The sequence below is a fragment of the Tiliqua scincoides genome, chromosome 1, assembly GCF_035046505.1.
Source record: "Tiliqua scincoides isolate rTilSci1 chromosome 1, rTilSci1.hap2, whole genome shotgun sequence".
NCBI classification, from domain to species: domain Eukaryota; kingdom Metazoa; phylum Chordata; class Lepidosauria; order Squamata; family Scincidae; genus Tiliqua; species Tiliqua scincoides.
In genome coordinates, this window is record NC_089821.1 from 224626276 (window position 1) to 224643907 (window position 17632).

The following is a 17632-nucleotide window of genomic DNA, read 5'->3' on the forward strand; positions in this document are numbered from 1 at the left end:
GCCTCAGGTGGGACAGTGGTGTGACCTCTGAGCATCTTTCTGCCACCAAGGGAGGCGGAGGAACAAAGACCACTGAGCAGAGAGCCCTCCAGAGCATCTGCCTGCTGAGGAAGAGGTTTGCGCGCGCCGAAGGGGGGCCGGCTTTGATCTCCAGGCTCTACATGGGGGGGGGCTGGTCGTGGCTGGGAAGAAGCGACCTTCTATCCTCTCTGCTGCGCCTTAGCCAATCAGAACTCTCCCTGGCTCCCGTGGGGGGCCGTAACCATAGCACCCAAGGAGCAGCTGAGCCCTCGCTTGTGATTGGTTGATTCAAACGGCTTTGCCAGGAAGGGCAAGAGGAGGAAGGACGGGCGAGCTTGCCCAGGACTTGCAGGATGCGGAGCATCAGCTGGAGCTTTGTGTCCGAGCAGCGGATCCGGCAGCTGGAACGCAAGCTGCGCGTGAGTCCCGCCTAGAAGGGGTGTCTGTGAGTGGAGGGCTGAAGGGGAGACCCCCAGCTGTGAGGGGGGCTAGTTCCTCACGTCCCTCCAAGAGCTTCTGCCTGGGAAGGCAGTGTGGTCATGACGTCACCGTGTCTGGTGATGACGTCAGCGCGGTGACATGCAGTCCCTCACCTGTAGCTGGTTCCCTTGGGGTGGCATCTGAAGTACCCAAACCCTGTTGGGGGGGGGGCAACGAGTTGGGTTTGCTTTTTGGCTCTTTCCTGATTTCTGGATGAGGGTGATTCGCCTATATCTTAAGTGGTTCCCACTGTTGGGTCCCATAGCAGGTGATGGAAAGATCATATAACTAATTGCCTCAAGCATTGACGCTGCTCAAAAAACGTATAGCTGCTGATTGCCCTGCAGAGAGCTCAGCTCCTGTTGTTTGCAAGCATGTGTAAATATAGGGAGATAGATGTTTGAGCATCTTTTTTGGGGGGGGGGGGTTATTATTATTTGTAAATAAATAAATAATTTCTTCCTAGACACCTTATTAAAAATCTCATAAAGCTAGGTGGGTCCCGATAGAGCAGTGGTTCCCAATATTTTTTCACTTACATACCCCTTGGCAGCCCATTTCCATAAATTGTACCCCTCATATTCGCAATTAATACAGTTGCGGTTATTTCAAATTTTTATCTTTCAACTACTGATCCGTATCTGATAATACACAAATTGATGAGCAGAAACTAGCAGTTGTTGGGGCTTTCACCCCAGCTAGCCTGCCTGCCTGCCTTGCCAGTCTCACAAGGCATTCTAATACAGACCTGCCTTTTTCTGCCATTATTCAGTTCTTTTTCAAGTACCCCTCAAGGTCCTGGTAAGTGCCCCAAGATCCTGGTAAGAACACCTGGTACACATAACCCAGGTTGGGAACCATTGTCTTAAGGTTGATTAAGACAGCTTGAAAACTGGTTGATTGAAAACTGCTTGATTTGATGCAGTAAATATAATATTACTGTTCATAAACACTGGATTAGGGCCCAATCCTATCCAACTTTCTTGCACCGGTGCAACAACAATGCAGCCCTGAGGTAAGGTAACAAATGTTTCCATACCTTGAGGAGGCCTTTGTGACTGCCTCCCCACCATAGGATGCAGTGCACGCCCCATTGCACCAGCTGCACCAGCACAAGAAAATTGGATAGGATTGGGCCCTTACTGTCCACTCATTTCCTCCTTTCAAAAACAAAAAAAAGCAAATCAAAAACCCACCAATATCATCATCATAACTCAAAAGTGAAAAAGGACTTCCTGAATAACTAGAAGGAGCTCTTGGCTTCCTTCTACTTATTTGGGATGCAGTTAATGTATAGGGAGATTGCTGATTTTGTGCACAGGTCAATAAGTTCTGAATCTTATAGAGGCCATGGCAAACTGAAAGTGTGCATGACTAGTGACTTTTTTGACATATTGAAGAGTTCTGATTGCCTTGGTATACTCTTTTTTCCTCTTGTTTCTTACCATGATCTACAGTCAAGCAGGTTTTTGAATGTTTTCATAATTATTCAAGAGGTAATTGTAATGTTTCACAGAATTGTTTTATGTATGCTCAGAACCTATGTTCTTAGATCTAAGCAACAGAGGAGTGATTAACTCCAAGCAACAGGCTTTTAGACTGAGGGCACAATCCTAACCACGTCTAGTCAGAAGTAAGTCCTATTTTGTTCAATGGGGCTTACTCTCAGGAAAGTGTGGTTAGGATTGCAGCCTGAGGCAATGCAATCCTGTGCACACTTTCCTGGGAGTAAACCCAACTTAACACAATGGGGCTTACTTCTGAGTAGACCTGCATAAGACTGTGCTGTAAGCCTCAGGTGGCTGATTAATGTATTTTGCTTCACGTATAACTTATTTTAATCATTTAATTTCACTTTTACCTGAATGTTTTCCCAGGCTAAAGAAGAAAGAATAATTGTGCTGGAAACAGAAAATGCCCTTCTGCATCTTAAACTTGCAGAGGTATTATCTTGACTCTGTTTTCCATTTCCTAACCCATGAGACTGCGTAAGTAAATATTTTCATGAACTGAACAAGTGCAGTGGAGCACTTCAATTCAGAAAGCTGCAGATTTCCCTTTCTGGATCAGGGAATTTCTCTATAGAAGTTGTGCTTCCCTGAAGAGAGTTTATACCAACAACTTTTAGAAAAATGGGTATACTGAGTGTGTCTCCTAGTGTTAGAACAAGAACTGTGCGTGCGTGCATCAGCAGATGAGAGTTGGGTTTGAATGGTTCTTCAGTATTTTGCTGGTGCAGGTGCAGTCTGGATGGCGATCCACCCTCCCATGCATATTTTCATCTGCTATCTAGTGTTACTATATATGTAGCTTGTATGCTGTGTGCATTAGTTGCGTATATCACTTTTGAGCATACAGTAGTCAGATTTGCAGCCATCTGTCAACCTTCCATGCCTGACTAAAGCATTAATGACTGCAATTAGCGCCTGACCCAGCTCTTTCTAACAGGTTTTTACTAGATAAGAGAACATGGGTCTAACTTCCTGGTGCTCACCATTATATTTCAAAGCACATCGTCCACAGTGGATGAGATCAAACAAAGGCAAATCAGACAAGTGAAGCAAAACACAATCTCCAGTGCCTCAGATTTTCCTCCTCCAATGGGATTCTCTGTGAACAATGCCTTTACCGTGAAATCATGTTGTAGGAAACGGGGACCAGTTGTGGTTCCCTGCAATGATTTTTCTCAGTGTCCATAAAGTGTAAAAAAATGTGTTGTCCTTGTTGCATATTAAGAGGTTCAATGGGTTCCTGTTACAATTGCAATTCATGAAGTGACCCAATGAACTACACTGGCTATTTTGATGATGTGGTTCAGCTTATTTTTTTGTCAGTAATGGCATGTCAAGAGCTCCATAAGGGCTTGGGGAAACCTTGAAAAGCTTGCCGTCTTCTTTATGGTGGCCTTATTTTAAGCAAATAATTTTTTTCCCAAGACATTGTTGAAAATAATAGACAGTTATCTTAGCTGAGCATATTTTGTCTCTTGCATAGCTCCTAAAGGTTTAAAAGAACATGGAGCAGTTGGAGGTTGGACCAGTATTAGGAGAGGCTGATGGGATTAGTAGTAATAGCAACTGTCAGCCAAAGGGTTTTAATCTAGTTTGAGACTTTAAATTACTGGGTGACCTCATAAAAATCACTTGCCCTTATGAAGTTTCGGTTAACGCTAAGGATAAAAATGGGGATCAGCTGAAACAAAATAAAACTTGACTGAAAACCAGATGTTGCATTTTGAGCTCTCCTTCCCTGGGAGCACCTAGAAAAACACAGCAACTGCGTTCAGAGGAATATAACCCCTTGTGTGTTTCAAAGCTTTTAGCATGGATCACTTCAGGAACTTGGATCAGTATTTAATCTCAGCTGTATAGAAGTGAAACTGTTTCTCACTCAGGCTACTAGATGCCCAGAACCTAAGAGTAGGAAATAACTATTGCAGGAGGAATACCTCCTTTTTGGCAAATACCATACCAAAAGGGCAGTGAATGGCCTATTCAGAAAAAGGACCTGGGCACCTCAAGCAGTAAGCTGTGTTTATGTGTGAGTACTGATGCCAAGCATATAAGGATTGTCTGTGCTAACTCAGACCAAAGGTTCATCTAGTCTAGCATGTTTCTCTTGTGGACATCTGGTTGGTTGTTTTTCTAACTCACAAGGAGCTAGCCATCGCTCTCCACCATACAATCTGGTAATTGGATGTATTGCACCCGAGTATGGAGGTTGCATTTAGCTGTCATAGTCAATAGATCTGTCTGTTGATTTTAAAGTCATCTAAGCTAATGTCACCATCTCCTGCTGTGGTAATGAATTTCTTTTATGAGGCGATTGTGCTTCCTTTTGTCAGTCTTGAACCTACTGCCAGTCTATTTCATTGAGCCATCCCAGTATTCACCTTAAAGCAGTGGTTCTCAAACTCTCTGGGAGAGTTTGAGAGCCACTAAGTCTTTGTGGGGGGGGGGGGGAGGCAGTGAGGGGGGAAAGCAGCAATGCAATCCCCAGGATAGTGCCACTCAGGGGGGCTGCAGGGACTAGGATGCGGGGATCCCTGCGCGAGCGTCTGCAGGGCTCCCCACACCCCAGGAAGGCTGCAGCAGGGACTGGTGAGTACATCCCAGTCCCTGAAGCCCCATTAGCAACGTGATCCTGGGGATCGCGTTGCTGCTTTCCCCTCTGCCCCTACCCCTTAAGGGTCCTCAGGCCAGGGTCCTCAGGTGCCCCAGTCTGAATACCACTGCCTTAAAGATATTCTGGAATTTTGGTAGTAGTCAGGGTTCAAGCATTAAAAGAGTCTTAGGCTGCAATCCACAGACCACTTCAGAAGAAGAAGAAAGGTAGTGAATCATTCAGCTTCATTTGTGTTCTAGGTTCAATAGAAGAGGCAGGTACAAGGGAAGGGTGAATATGGCTATGATAAATGTTTGCATTTTCTCAGGTCTGTTGCTTCAAAATGTTAGAAGATCCACATGAAAGTATTTGTATAATAACTCACATAGATCTGAGAGACTGTGTGATGGAGCCAATGTAGTGAAATACTGTAGTTAGAATTTTGGACCACAACCATGGAAACTCTGATTCAGATACTCTCATGGCTGTCACTATCAGGCTAGTTTACCAACCTAGGGCTCAACCCTAACCACTTATGTCAGTGCTCTCTAGCACTGGCATAGGCATAGCACTGGCACTGGCCAATGGGACATGTGCTGCATCCTGCAGTTGGGTGGCACTCGTGGAGGCCTCCTCAAAGTAAGGGAATGTTTGTTCCCTTACCGCAGAGCTGCATTGCCCTTATGTCAACTGTTGGAAAGCACTGACATAAGGGGTTAGGATTGCACCCTTAGTCTACTCTACTTCACAGAGTTGTGGTAAAAATTAATGGGGGGAGGGAACCAACTCCTTGGAGGGAAGATGAGATAGAAATGTAAATAACACAGACAAAGTTGTATACTATTTCTTGAAGAGTGCCAGAAAAACAATGCATGAGTGGACTGTACACCAAAAGGTACAAAAAGGAGTCTTTCTGTACCAAAATCCCCCCCCCGTTCTAATGTGTGTGCGTGAGAGAGAGAGAGAGAGAGAAATCATTTTGCTTATTGTTGTTATATGTTGTACTTTTTATTATGGAGAATTGTAAGCCACCTTGGTCATTTGCTTCAGCATGGGAAAAGGAAGATATAATTTTTTTCAAATAAAATAGAGGCCAAGAGTGCTTTGGCATATTGGAAATTGCATTCACTGTCTAAGATTATAGTTAGCTTCATTTTATACAAAAGCAAGTTTTTCTATGGAAATGCAACTGTATCTAATATACAAATTGTTTCCTGTGATATGCATAAAAAGGTCAATGGCTGTATTTTTCCAGCTGTATCATTAAAATGCAGGAATATAGATTTATTGAAAATACAGTACTTTAAGTGACCAGAGTACAGTGAAACAAACAGGCCAGTGCTTTGGATTATTTCCACTCATTTTTCATAATAATTTGGAGCCAAAGAACTAAATTGCAGCAGGCACGTGGAAGGTGGCAAAAATGCTCATGTTAAATGAAGCACTGCTCTCAAAACTAATTTTCCTGCATAAATAGGAATTGGATTTTGGAACTCTTCCATATAAGAGGCCAAATTTTAATCAATTCATTATGTCTAGAGCTATAATCTTTCTGTTCTGACTGAAGTAGTTCGTTCAGCAAGAAGCTCGTCTGCAAAGTAAAATAGGATTCAAACAGGTTTTTGGAGTGTGTCTGAGGGCTTAGGCTTACCCTGAATAATGTTTGGGTTTTTTCCCCATTTGTTCCTAACAGTTTGGGGGAGGGTGCAATACTTTTTGAAAAGCACAAGGCCAAATAGTGTGCTTGACTTTCTGAATCTTGCCCAGTGTAAATACTTTTTAAGTCTACTAGCAATACAATCAGACATTGAGAATAAGGAATGCAAAAAGCATTCTGTAGTCAATAGAGCAGTATATTTGATGCTGTTTTTTCTAATTTATGAAGCTTGGGAGCTCTGATAGTGGAGAAATCATCCCCACAATCCTTTGATCCTGTTGTTGTTATTAAAAATATTTATATACTGCTTTAATCCCTCTACATTTCAGTGTGATGAGAAGCTCAGAGATCTCTGTTCTTGATTGTTAACTGTTATAAGAGCACAAACAGCAATGCAGCTTTCAATTTTTGAAAAATGCCCTTAAGGACCTGAAGTATCCTCTCCTTAATTAACATGAAAAGTTGTTTTGATAGTCATTGTTTGGGCTTGCTCACACATTCACATCTGGGTGTGTGACCTGGTGCCATGGTAGGGCTACACTTTTGTTATAAATGTGTGAGGAGTGGGAATGGGCTCATGTCCCCTAGCCCTATCCCAAGGTGTATTTCATATAACTTCTGAAAATGTACATGTGTGTGTGTGTGTGTGAGAGAGAGAGAGACAGAAAACTCCTTTCAGCGGCTATGTTCATGCAGTTGGGAAATCTGGAAAGGGAAGGCCAAGTCTTTCCCAGCAGTGAACATGTGACCCTCCTTGCATTTCAAGTACCATTACTTTGGTGGTCATTTCAGCTGTCAATTGCTATGATGAACTTTATTAACTGCCATTTCTCACGTTGACAACACTAATTTGCAAGGTGCTTTACAGTCTTTACAGTATTTTCATTCATAAAAGGCTCTGTAAGGTGTGTCACTGTTTCTGTTTTACAGGGAAAATTATGACCTGCTGACAACTGGGTTATGCTACAGTGATCAGCTTTAGATTGTGCTAGGCCCACGTTTAGTTATTCATTTGTGAAGTAAAATGAATAACCTGGATGAGTTGTATCAATTGGAAAAAAAAGGTTAATAAAAAAAAGAGTATCTGTGGATTCTCATAGGAACAGTTTGATTTCCAATCTAGTATTGGCAAAAATATGCAATATATGTCTACTGTTGAAGTACTGTATAGCATGAATTTTTCTAAATTTACATTTAATATCATTGAATTGATAGAAATCTCTAATTACGGCGCTCAATAAGCATCTTCCTTTGTTTGCTTTTAATTTAAACAGTGTCAAGGAACAATGGGGAAGATCTCCACTGAAGCGTCACAAAATAGAATTGTTTGTTACAAGCAGCAGAACTTGAATGAGAATATCAGATCCATTCTAATCCAGCTGCACGGGGCCATACAGGTAAAAAAAAACTTATCAGAATGTGAAAAAGTCCGTATGTTCAGTGGTGGCTGCGCTGATCCATTAAAAAAGAATCCAAAATCCAGAGTAGGGTAATGCAGAGGAAACTGCCTTTCAGTGCAGTCCTATGCAGCTCTACTCAGAAGGAAAGCTAATTAAATTCAGTGACACTTACTCCTAGGGCAGTGTGTATAGGATTGCAACTTTATAGTGAGTCAGACATTAGTCCATCTAGGTCACCACTGTCTTCCCTGGCTGGCTTTGACTTCCCAGGTTTTTAGGTGGAAATCTTGTTCAGTGCTACTTAGAACTTCTAGAGATTGAACCTGGGACCTTCTGCATGCAGTCTGTGAGCTTCTACCACCAAGCTTTGAACTCCATTCCCTAAAGTTAGACCTTTACATTAGGATCAATTAAATACCATAAAGTAGTCAACAGGCTTTCAAGTTGTCCAGATGTAATACCTAGAAAGTAGACACTTTCCTTCATTCTTCCCTTCCCCCAGTCCCAAGTCTTTATAAGCAATTCCTTTAAGAGGAGAGGAGCTGCACTTCCCATTGACACCATCTGTGTAGCCAGCTCGTCACTATTTTCTCTTGCTATGCTTTGGCCTTTGATAGAAGGATAGATGGAAACTACACTGGTGCCCCCCATCTTTTTACTTCTCTTCCTACTGCCTTGTAATCTCTCCAGATCCCTCCAAAGCTACTTGGGCTATATGTGCTCCAGTATGGAACAGCAAGAAGGGGTAATGGTTACCAGATTTGACCAGAGTCAAATCAGAGTCATCTAGTCTACATACTGCTGCCCAGTCCCTCTCAGTAGGGAATCCCCAAATACCACTATATGTTGTCTCTTCCATGGACTGAAGTAGGATTCCTACCGTTTATGGGTAAGAAGAGTTCTCCTCCCTGGTCTTTTGGGGTTGGAATGGCAATTCTTGTCCCAATGGGCATATCTTATCCTTCACAGTGAGAGTTTGGTAACAGTTGCCCAGCTCCAGTGATACAGAATGCCTCCAGGATCTCTTGTTTCATAGCGTCATATGCTTCCTTATCTGCTTCTATATGTTCACACCGTCTACTGGAATTTCCTTTTCCTCATTACCTCTTCCCCCCTCCACTGAAAATGAGTTTCAGTGTGGAAAGGCATGACTCATGCTTATCACATTCTCTGCCAGTAGGAAGACTAGCTTGCATTTGAAACAGATGTAGTTCATAAAAACAAATACTTCATAAACAGGCAGGAAACAAACATGGCACATACCACAGTTGTGACCCATAAGATTCTCTCCTTTTCCGTGCTGTTTGGAGCTACAGACACACCAGCAGCAATCTCTGGGCTTCCCCCCTAAACTCTCACATCAGACTCCCTTGTTTCCTGTTACCTTACCCTGTGTGAGACCCCATTCAAGAGCTCACAGCTGTGGGTGGGACTCCTAATAATAATAATAATAACAGGTATTTATATACCGCCTTTCTTGGTCTTTATTCAAGACTTTATTCAAGGCGGTTTACATAGGCAGGCTTTATTTAAATCCCTTATTAAATAGGGATTTTTACAATTTGAAAGAAGGTTCTTTCTTTCAAGAACCACTACATTCAGGTGTTTCATTCCGATCTGGCTTCACATTCTGGCCTCCATCCTCCCACGCTCAGAGCAGATGGAATAGCTCAGCTTCAGCTTGTGAGCTGCTTCAAGGTCGCACGGTGCTGGTGGCCTCGAACTGGCAACCTTGTGGATGTTATCTTCAGGCAGACAGAGGCTCTACCCTCTAGACCAGACCTCCTGCCCTCCTAAAAGAGATGCTCCAGAGCATAACTAGAACAAACTCTTCCCGCCTGAGGCATATCACTGTCGTCGCCCCCCCCCCACAAGAAGTGGGGCATCTGGTACTAGTAGCTACATAGAACATTATGGGAAGGGGGACTGTTTTTCTCCTGTGGTCACCATATGAGGTTCTGTAGTGAAGAGTTGTAGATGTTGCACCTGAGGAGTGAGCATTTTCCTGTTATCTCTCGGTGGGTGTGGTTCATGTTGGCAACCTTCAGTCTCGAAAGACTATGGTATCGCACTCTGAAAGGTGGTTCTGGAACAGCGTCTAGTGTGGCTGAAAAGGCCAATTCGGGAGTGACAGTCCCTTCCACACCGGGAGCAAGTGCAGTCTGTCCCTGGTCTGTCTCCCTGGCTATGGGCCTTCCTTCTTTGCCTCTTAGCCTCAGTCTGTTGGCCAAGTGTTTCTTCAAACTGGGAAAGGCCATGCTGCACAGCCTGCCTCCAAGCGGGCCGCTCAGAGGCCAGGGTTTCCCACCTGTTGAGGTCCACTCCTAAGGCCTTCAGATCCCTCTTGCAGATGTCCTTGTATTGCAGCTGTGGTCTACCTGTAGGGCGCTTTCCTTGCACGAGTTCACCATAGAGGAGATCCTTTGGGATCCGGCCATCATCCATTCTCACAACATGACCGAGCCAACGCAGGCAGCCAACGCAGGTGGGTGTGGTATGACTCTATATATGCTCAAGGATAAATAAAATATGAAGTTCTTCCCTTGCTAATATTAAGTCTTTTTTCTTTTCTTTTCTACTACAGAAACTGAAGCAAGAGATGAACAGTCTTCGTTTGTCTGCTCTTGCCTATTCAAGAGATGTCCACCTTCTGGGCGAGAGCTATCTCTATCAGATTTTGGCAGTTGTCCAAAGGCTACAGCTACATAATGAAGTTATGCAGAGTAAGAGATGAGCAACAACTACAGCTTATGAGGCTGGTGTCTGGTGGTTTGAACTCCACGAGTGTCTGTACTGAGGCAGCAAAATAACAATAGAAAACCACTTCCAGTTTTATGATTGTGAAACCAGAAGTGGTTTTCTATCGTTTTTTACTCAGTTGGAGGCTTGGGCAGTTCCTTACACCCCCGCAAAGCATATGAGTAAAACAACCCCCCTTCTGACACTGGCAGAGGCGCAATCTTGAGGATCAGGTCGCTGCCATTACCCCGCCCCTGCAAACACTTAAGTACTTCTCAACTCATCCATATGAGTTTGGGAACCAATGTTCCTTCCAAGTATTTATCAGTGCAATTTGTTATTGTTTTTATTCAATGTAATGTTTACCATGGGCCTTTATGCTACCTCCAGATGACGAAATATATATGCTGAGAGTTCAAGGGAGAAAACTGATATGCTTATCCTTAATTCACACTGGTCCCGATAATTTCAGTAGGGATTCTTGGGTTCAGGATCCATCAACCTTGCATCCATGGACTTGCATCCATACAATACAAATTGCTCAAATTTAATTCTGAAAATCTTCAGATTTGTCTTTAACTTATGTTGCTGTGCTGCAACAAATAATGTCTGGTTTTTCTCTCCTTCCCAATTTATGCTGTAAAGGAAGAGTTGGTCAAGTCTTGAGCTGATGCCAATAGGAATAAATATGAGCTTTTTCTCTAGGCTGGGCATTTACAAGATCATTTTTGCATTTTAAATTCTTACATGTTTATTAACATGGCAGAGATGTAACAGAGGCCTCTTAGTGGAAATAAAGGCCCATACCAAAAGGAAGACTGTCATTGATGTTTACCTCTGCTGTCCTAGTGGAAAAACAAGCTGGCAGAGGATTATAAATGCTCCACAGAAACCCAGCAGTTTGCCTCTATAGAATGTTAAATATTCGCGTGACTCGGAAGAATATAGAAGGCTTAAAGTGTTGTCTGTTCCACCTCAGGCTCTCTTCTGTGGTGACACAGACCATTGGTCCATTGGGATAATATGTCAGGAATGATCTTTTGCAGTTACAGAACGTTCACATCCTCCAGAGGCTTTCAAAGAGGAGGATGAAAGACTCCTCTCTCAACCTTCAAAGAAACACCCCAGTACTCACACATAATGAGGTGAAAACTGAGGCTGCAAGGGAGTGATAGTCTGGAAGGAGGCTAAGGCTCACATTGCGTTGTGGAAGGCTGATGAGATAACCCTACCAACACAATACTACTGTGGTTTTGAAGTGCATAAGTAGGTGGTGGTGGTGTTTGTGTTTAGAGGGGGCAAAACCTGATGCTTCATCACTTCGGAATCCTCATCTTGGAGCAAGGCATTCTAAGACTCAGAATTCTTGAATGGGACTGAGCGACTGAAATGCCAACCTTTGCCTCCTCCTACAGTTCTCCTTTATCTCACAGTAACACTATACAGCTCCAACCTTGTTATACATGGATTTTTTATACATGGATTTGACTCCACACAAATGGCCAATGAGAAGGAATGTGCTGATCCCTGGAGAAGGGGAAAAATGTATCACAGTTTAAAAAATGCTTTTTACTGTTGTCGAGAGACAGCCATGCAAGTGATTACAGGTATAACCTAATTATCCACAGATTTTTCTATCTCAGCATGATAAGAAGCACCCTTTAAATTAAAGGAGAATAGTCTTTTAACAATAGCTTCATTAATGTGAGAGAAGGCAGCAGGCGGACAATCCATCAATCATTCTCTCTCCAGGCACAAGGCAAACCCCTCCCTTTCCCCTGAGCTAAATGGCAGTGATTATCATTTCCATTCTTTCCCCCTGGCTGGGGCTCCTGGTGAAGGGAGGGATTGCTGCCTCCTAGTGAAGTCTAAGTGCCTGGAGAGAGACTGATTGCCTCTGTATGCATTTCAAAAGGTCAGCAAGGCTGTTTTTAAATCACTGGAGCAAAGGGACTTTGTTCTTTAAATTGATTTACGGAACCCTCGTGAATAATGAGACTCAACCTGTATGGTGCACAAAAGTGCCTCAATAAGTTATCCCTGGGAGCAGCATGGCTGCATATTCCTCAATAAGTTATCTTTCTTGTCTCACACAGTAGTGACCTCATGACAAGGAGCATGTCACTTGCTCCTTGCTTGCCTTAGTTTAAAGCAGTTTAGGTTCCCACCACCCGCTGCTCTCTCTTTTTTTTTCTTTCCTCCTCCTCTTTTCTCCTGAAAAAAGAAAACTCAGAGGGCAGAAGCAGCCTGAAGTTCACCTAGAAAACTGAGTAAGAGAGAAGGCAGCCTCTTCTTCTCTCGCACACCCCCATCCCTTCAGCCATTTAGCACTTTCTTCCATACATGTTCTTGCCCCAGGCTTGCTGGCCACACTTGGAACTGCTACCATGCAATCCATGGTAGATCTATGTGGAGATAAATTCTGAATTCTCATATAGTTTATTTATGTAAATGCAAAAGGTTTAATATCTCATACAGAGGCCTATTGTTTTCTTTGCAGACGTGTATTGCAGACATGAGAATTGCAAGTCTAGCAACACTGGTGGGATTGCCCATGAAGGCCCAGCTACTACTAGTTTTGTATCAAGGCAACTTGCGCTTGGTAGGATTGTGCTTGGTAAACTGCATTGCACTGCTGTTTAGTTTAGATGAAACAACTACATCACAGTTGTGGCAATGCTTTTCTGCCTTATACCATCCATTGACACGTAAGTTGGTTAGCAAGAGGAGGTGAATGTGTTGGGGACTATGGGTTTGTCCTTCAGCATCCAGAAGAATGTCACATTACAGAGGGTTTTGATTTCAAGATACTCTCCCAGTGATTATTCCTTCTAGCTGTATAATTTTGTGTCTTCCCTTTCTCTACGGTTGCCAATTCATAAGTATCAGTATTCAAATATTCCAGGCTTTGTGCCTGAGGAAAATATGGAGTCTGGTAGTTCTGTGAACATTTGTGGAACTCTCTTTTTAGCATTTCAGATGAAAGCTCTTGAACTTGAACAGTCCTTGCATGAAGTAAATGAGAAATACCAGCAAGAAAAACTAAAGAGAAAAGTACTTCATAACAGTTTAGTAGTAAGTATTCAACTAATGAAGTCCATAATGTGTAAAAGAAAAGTCCATATATACAAATATGAGAGTTGCCAGGTTGCAACCTCAGACAGCTGTTCGGTTTCTTCTCTCCAGCAGCTCTGCATCTGTAAAGGAGCATGTGATTAGGGCTGCTTCTGCCTGCTCTTTCCTAGTCTGTGCACCCTCCTGCTCCTAGCTGCTGTGGCCAAAATGGAATTTCTGCTTGTTCCAGCAGGCTGGAGAAGAATTTGGGCAATAGAAGGGCAGATGAAGCTGTGGTTGAATCTTTCTTTGCAGCTGTGGGGCAGTTTAAAGAAACTGAGAGTTGTCTGGTCTTGAAAGCTGAACAAATAATGTTTTTATGCTGTTTGCGGTATATAAATATTGTTAATAATTTGATACTCTGATTTTCACAAGCCCATCAGCTTTTTACCAGGCCGTGCCCCTACTCTTTGAACCAGTTCTGTATGATGACACTAAGAAGAAAAGTTATGGTCCTTCAGTATTCCAGATCAGTCCATATGAGGGATCTGGTACCAATCAAGTGAGCAGGAAGATACTGAAGGCTGTTATGGAAACATCTCTATGCTGAACTTAATTGCTCTGTATCTCCCAGTTGCCATCTTATCTCATGCTTCCCAAAGGACCCCTGCTCACCATTCCAAGCTGGTTTTATCTCAGACCAGGATTTTGAAATATGATAATAACTCCTTCTCTCAATTTTCTATATTCATATATAGCCTGACTAGTTGCCAGTCCAGTCTAGGGAATCAACTGGTTATAATTTAAATGCAATAGGAAATACAGTATCTGCAGCATTATTTTAAGTGTCTAAGGGTGCAATCCTAACCCCTTATGTCAGTGCTTTCCAGCACTGGCATAGCGGTGCCAGTGGGACATGTGCTGAATCCTGCAGGTGGGTGTCACTCACAGAGGCCTCCTCAGAGTAAGGGAATGTTTGTTCCTATACCTCAGAGCTGCATTGCCCTTAGTGCTGGAAAGCACTGACATAAGGGGTTAGGATTGCACCCTAACTTTGTTAGCATTGTAAAGATTTTCCCATTTACTTTTCCAAATGAGCCTTGTACAGGGCTGATGTAAAACTTTTTAATATTTTCCATTTTGAATATTGTTATCCCAGTGCTACTCGTTTTACTGTTCTTTCTTTAATAAAGTTATGGTACATATTTGCCTTAAAATCACACTAGGTTTTGTGGTATCCCAATTTAAGGAACTGTTACCATACCTTGCTAAAATTTTTATTTGGTTCTAGGCTGCTTTTTGTTTAATTTATACTTTGTTTGCTTTTATTCTGATTGTTATTAGTATACCGCTTTTCAACAAAAAAATGTTCACAAAGCGGTTTACAGAGAAAAATCAAATAACTAATGGCTCCCTGTCCCTAAAGGGCTTACAATCAAAAAGATGCAAAAGAACATCAGCAGACAGCCACTAGAAAAGATACTGCTGGGGTGCGGTGGGCCAGTTACTCTCCCCTGATAATAAGAGGAGCACCCACTTGAAGAAAGTGCCTCTTATCCAGTTAGCAGGGGTAAATTTTGTGGATGTTGTGTTTTTGTGTTTGAATTTGGAAGTCACTTTGGAAATCATCTTGTAAGATTAAAAGGCAAAGTAGAAATACCTTAAAGAAGAGACTTTAAAGATCTGGCTTTGGTGGAAAAAACAGTCCTTTCACTCATTCATCCAAAAATTCCCACAGCATACCTAGTGTTGGGCTCCCGCTCTGTGCTACATTAATTCTTGTATGAATATATTAGCACTTGGCTGAATATATTATTTCCAGTGTACTGCAGGCTGCAGTATTATCAATATTAAGGATATTTATATTCTGCTTTTCAACAAAAAGGTAGTTCACAAAGTGGTTTACGTAGCAAAATAAATTCCTAGGGTGCCTACTGCGCCCATTCACGACCTGCCTCCCCTTGCTTCATGGCTGGGCTGGCCCTGATTGTAAGATGCCTTTGTATGTTTTGTTGGTTTTCTTTTTTATGCTAACTGTGCGTCAATGTTTTAACCCTAGGAACTCAGGGGCAATATCAGAGTGCACTGCAGGGTCCGTCCCTTGTTATCATTTGATACTGCTTCTGGAGAATCGGGCTCGGAAGAGAGGTAATTTGAGGAATGCAGTTATGTTAACTGCTGTAAACATAGACTTTGAACATACACAAACATCTGTGTTACTATTAATTTAGTATGCTTATGGGTATATCAACTTATGGGCTGCCAACTTCCTATGTGTAGAGGTGTTTGAAAATGGTGTTATTTACCTTACCCAGAATTAAGCCCATTGTGTTCAGTAAGACTTAGGCTGTAAACCTATCTTTCTCACTGTAAACAAACACCTCTACCTATGCTTTATGGACCACACTGTCTCTGACTCTGACATTGTCGCCAGGCTAAGAGTACAGGAGAGGCCAGGCATGATTAAATATGCCTCTTCTGATCAGCTTCAGGGAGGGTAGAAATACTCAACATAATCCTTCCATCTATTCTGAACTTGGCAGATTTTATGGATAAAAAGATAATACTGTATTGCTCAATAAGCTGCACCTAAAACTTGGAGTAGCTTTACAAGCTCCTTCAGTTAGAGCAGGAATCTCCAAACTACAGCCCGGGGGCCGCATCTGGTCCACTGCAAGATTTTATCTGGCATGCAGAAACTTTTTTGTTGTTGTTGGAGCATTTACCAGTATTTGACATTTTTACTCATTACATATCATTTCTCAGTTTAAGCATGGCATTGTCACTTTGTAATTGTTATTTTCTCTTTTGTTCTAAATCATATCATGCCGATTACACAGAATATCCAAGTCAAACTTATTCAATTTTAAATATAAAACTGATTTTTTTTTTTTGGCCTGCAAAAATTTATAAAATATATGATGTGACCCTTGTACTGGAAAGTTTGGAAACCCCCGAGTAGAGCATGAAGATTTGCTGTCAGGGGCTGAAATAACTGAACAGCCCCACTGAGCATTCCCATTCCTTGTATGATTTATTAGGGACTCTCCCCTCTCATATATTTTTTCCTGTGGCAGAGATTATACTTTCCTATCTTGCGATCAGAATAATTATATTCATAAGTGCTGAGAATTAAAAGGAGAGGTATAGGCTCCTTTTTTGAATAGGATTGTAAATGATCTGGCCATTTTCCTATAGGGGACCCTAATCTGCATTGTTGTTTATTAAAAAATTTATTTTGCCCTGCCAACCTATGAAAGGGACCATCAGGGTAGTTTATCCAAACCTGTTACCTCTCTGCTTTTTGTTCCCTCTCTTGATGAGCTGCAATAAATGTAAACCTAGGGCAGGACTCTCTGGCCCCCGGGCCAAATCTGGCACCCTGCCTAACCCCTCCCTGCATGAATGGCACTTACCGTTCTGCGGGGGAGCCTCCCATTCATGCTACAGATTGCTCCCCTGAACTTCATGCTCACCAGCTCTTCTGGGGTGTTTTGCCCCAGTTGACTTTGTGCCTGAATTTCCAGGATGCGCAACTGGCCAGTGCGAATGTCATGGGCAATCTGCAGTGTGAGTCGGAGGCCCCCCCCCCCCGTGGAACGGTAAGCACTATCTGCTCCTGGGGCTGCTTTACTGGGATGGGGATGAAACAGGAAGCAGTAACTCTATCTAGCCAGGGGGTCAGGTATAAGAGACACTCACTTGTCTTGAGCTGTAGAAGTCACAGGTGCATGAAAAATCAGTGAGGTGTAGGCCCCTGAGCTTCCTAGCCACTTGTGTTTCTGACACAGCTTGTGCATTTTCATATTCTTGATGTATGCAATCCTTTTTTTATCTTTACATGGCATAGAAACTCTTCAGAAAAAGTGGTGTGTGCAGTAGATGATGTGAGTATACTAACTTACTTTTGCACTCTGAACTGAGATCAAATTAAATACCATTTCACTGTGAGGTAGTGATCAGATCATGATGTCCTCACTTCTTTAGTGGAAGGCAAATTCACATTCTCACATAACACCTTCCCCTATGCAATTGCTTCCCCTTTCTCCTGCTGATACCCTGGAGGCTGCCCAGCCCTTTCTGGAGTAGTGAGACTTCCCTATCGACTCCTTCCCCACACAATGTGACTTTGATTTATTTTGTATTTCAGGGCTTCCATTCCCTGAAAGTTGTGTTT

The 17632-nt window shown here is 42.6% G+C and overlaps 1 protein-coding gene across 1 annotated transcript in view; it reads left to right on the forward strand.

The window, feature by feature from the left end:
• Window positions 1–374: 374 nt before the first annotated feature.
• The window catches only part of KIF25 (kinesin family member 25), a 47400-nt gene continuing 30142 nt past the window's right edge, over window positions 375–17632 (forward strand). The window contains exons 1-7 of the mRNA XM_066622928.1: window positions 375–440; window positions 2379–2444; window positions 7537–7659; window positions 10247–10385; window positions 13373–13476; window positions 15515–15603; window positions 17306–17342. Coding sequence (XP_066479025.1) covers window positions 375–440; window positions 2379–2444; window positions 7537–7659; window positions 10247–10385; window positions 13373–13476; window positions 15515–15603; window positions 17306–17342 — 624 coding nt within the window. The remainder of the gene's footprint in view (window positions 441–2378; window positions 2445–7536; window positions 7660–10246; window positions 10386–13372; window positions 13477–15514; window positions 15604–17305; window positions 17343–17632) is intronic.